This window comes from Vicia villosa, unplaced genomic scaffold, assembly GCF_029867415.1.
Source record: "Vicia villosa cultivar HV-30 ecotype Madison, WI unplaced genomic scaffold, Vvil1.0 ctg.004066F_1_1, whole genome shotgun sequence".
Classification (NCBI taxonomy): domain Eukaryota; kingdom Viridiplantae; phylum Streptophyta; class Magnoliopsida; order Fabales; family Fabaceae; genus Vicia; species Vicia villosa.
In genome coordinates this window covers 180,239-182,104 of record NW_026706366.1, presented here as the reverse complement: position 1 = coordinate 182,104, position 1,866 = coordinate 180,239, and the positions used below count along the sequence as shown (strand labels likewise).

Below are 1,866 nucleotides of genomic sequence, written 5' to 3'. Positions count from 1 at the left end.
TTCGCCACGTCATTCTCCGGCGGGACTGTGAAGCTTCTGTTACAAGCTTTTCTTTCTGGCCAAATTTCAACTATAAAACCACCTTCACTCTCAGTTTCCACCATTGCTCAATTCCATTCTCTCTAAATTTCACTCTGCAATGGAGTTTCTTCCACCTGGTGTTGGGTTCTTTCCTTCCGACGAGCTAACTGTTGGCTACTTCCTTGCCAACAAGAACAACCCTGAGCTTCAGGCTTTCAATGGCTGTCAAATGATTCCAGAGCTGAACGTATATCGGTACGACCCGTACGAAATGCTTTTAGCTCCGTCTTTTTCCTTAGAGCATCGGAGCCATTTTTATTGCTTTGCTCCAAAAGTTGAGGACGAAATAACTGTCAGGCACTGCGTGAGTGGCTTTTGGAAGAAAATAGGAAATGTTCGAGACATTAGGGTCGGAGCTGATAATGTTGCTTTGGGGAAGAAGTCCCTTTTTGTTTTCTTTTTTGGGAATTCTGTTCATAAGGCTGTCAAAACTAATTGGATTATGTATGAATATGCCTTGGCGGACACTCCTCGGGTAAGGGATTTGGGAAATATAACTCTTTTCGATGTTCATTAATTATTGGATGATTAATAAATGTATTGATAACTACTAAGTATTTGATTTTAATTATTCTGCAGGCTCCTTTTGTTGTCTGCCGCATTTTTGAACGCCCACAAGGAATGGATCTGGAGGCCGAGTTCGGGCCATTTAATGAAGTTGATGTCATGATGAATGACGTCAATCCGAATTCTGAGAGGGATGCTGCTGCTTCGAGGATGAATGAAGGGGGCGATGCTGCTGGGCCCAGCAACCAGAATGTAAAATAAATTTTATTTTGATCACTCAATATTGTCTTTTTACTGTTACCATATTTCTCAAAACATGACAGTTACATTTTCCTCAGTACATATTTTCATTTCATTTTTTGTTTACTTATTGAGTTTCTTTGTTTTTATTGATGATTGACAGGAGAAGTGTGTTACTCTTATCATCAACATTACATTGTACCTGGCTGATGCGACTACAGTACAACTCGATCGTGCTATAATTGATGGAGATTTTCTTGAGTTGGCTGATCTTTATTAGTTTTGTTTCTTTTTAATTTCTTGTGATTTGTATTCCGAATGGACTGATGATGACCATGCTTAAGAGAATTTTCATGGATCTTTAAGTAATAAGGTAGTTAACAAAAGATCTTTCCTTGTTAAACTCTTGAGCCATATTTAAGAAATTATTCAGTATTTCTTCTTTTTTTTTGGGCGTGCAGATTTTTGTTCCGAGCCTTAGGAAAAAGTTAATTCGCACCAGATGAATAGAGTTAGTTTTTGATAATGGAGTTATATTTGCATCATACTATTTATTTTAGTATGATATCGGCATCGCCACCTTATTGTTCATGCTGTCTTGTTCCGGTAGAATACTTGTCCTGCTCAGAGGAAAAATCAGATAAATTCCTGATTACGGATCTCTGCAGGTCTTAAATATACAGCAATGACAGATGCCTTTTCTTGTTAGTTTGGATTTGCTACATTGATCAAATGCAGATTAAGTATCCTATCATAATATATTAAACAATTGTATGTCTTTTATTGTGTGATTTCGTCGGGCCGAGTTGTTTGATGTTCCTCATGGTATTAGGTATTATATATGGTATTCTGGTACTATGCCTTAGTTCTGGTTTTGGACCTTTTCCATTTTTTTGTAGCTGTCTAGCTGATATGATACTTCATGTGAAGTAAGTCTATTATGTTTTGGTGCCAGTGGTATTTTGATCATGATCCCCTGCTGTCAATTTTTCATGTATTTGTGGTCGTTGGATTGAGATTGGACAGCACCAATTTTAA

The 1,866-nt window shown here is 37.5% G+C and overlaps 1 protein-coding gene across 1 annotated transcript; it reads left to right on the top strand.

The window, feature by feature from the left end:
- Positions 1-139: 139 nt before the first annotated feature.
- On the top strand, positions 140-1,108 carry LOC131641779 (NAC transcription factor 29-like). Its single transcript, XM_058912089.1, has 3 exons — positions 140-556; positions 661-840; positions 992-1,108. The coding sequence occupies exons 1-3, from the start codon at positions 140-142 to the stop codon at positions 1,106-1,108; spliced, it is 714 nt and encodes a 237-aa protein (XP_058768072.1).
- The last annotated feature ends 758 nt before the right edge of the window (positions 1,109-1,866 follow it).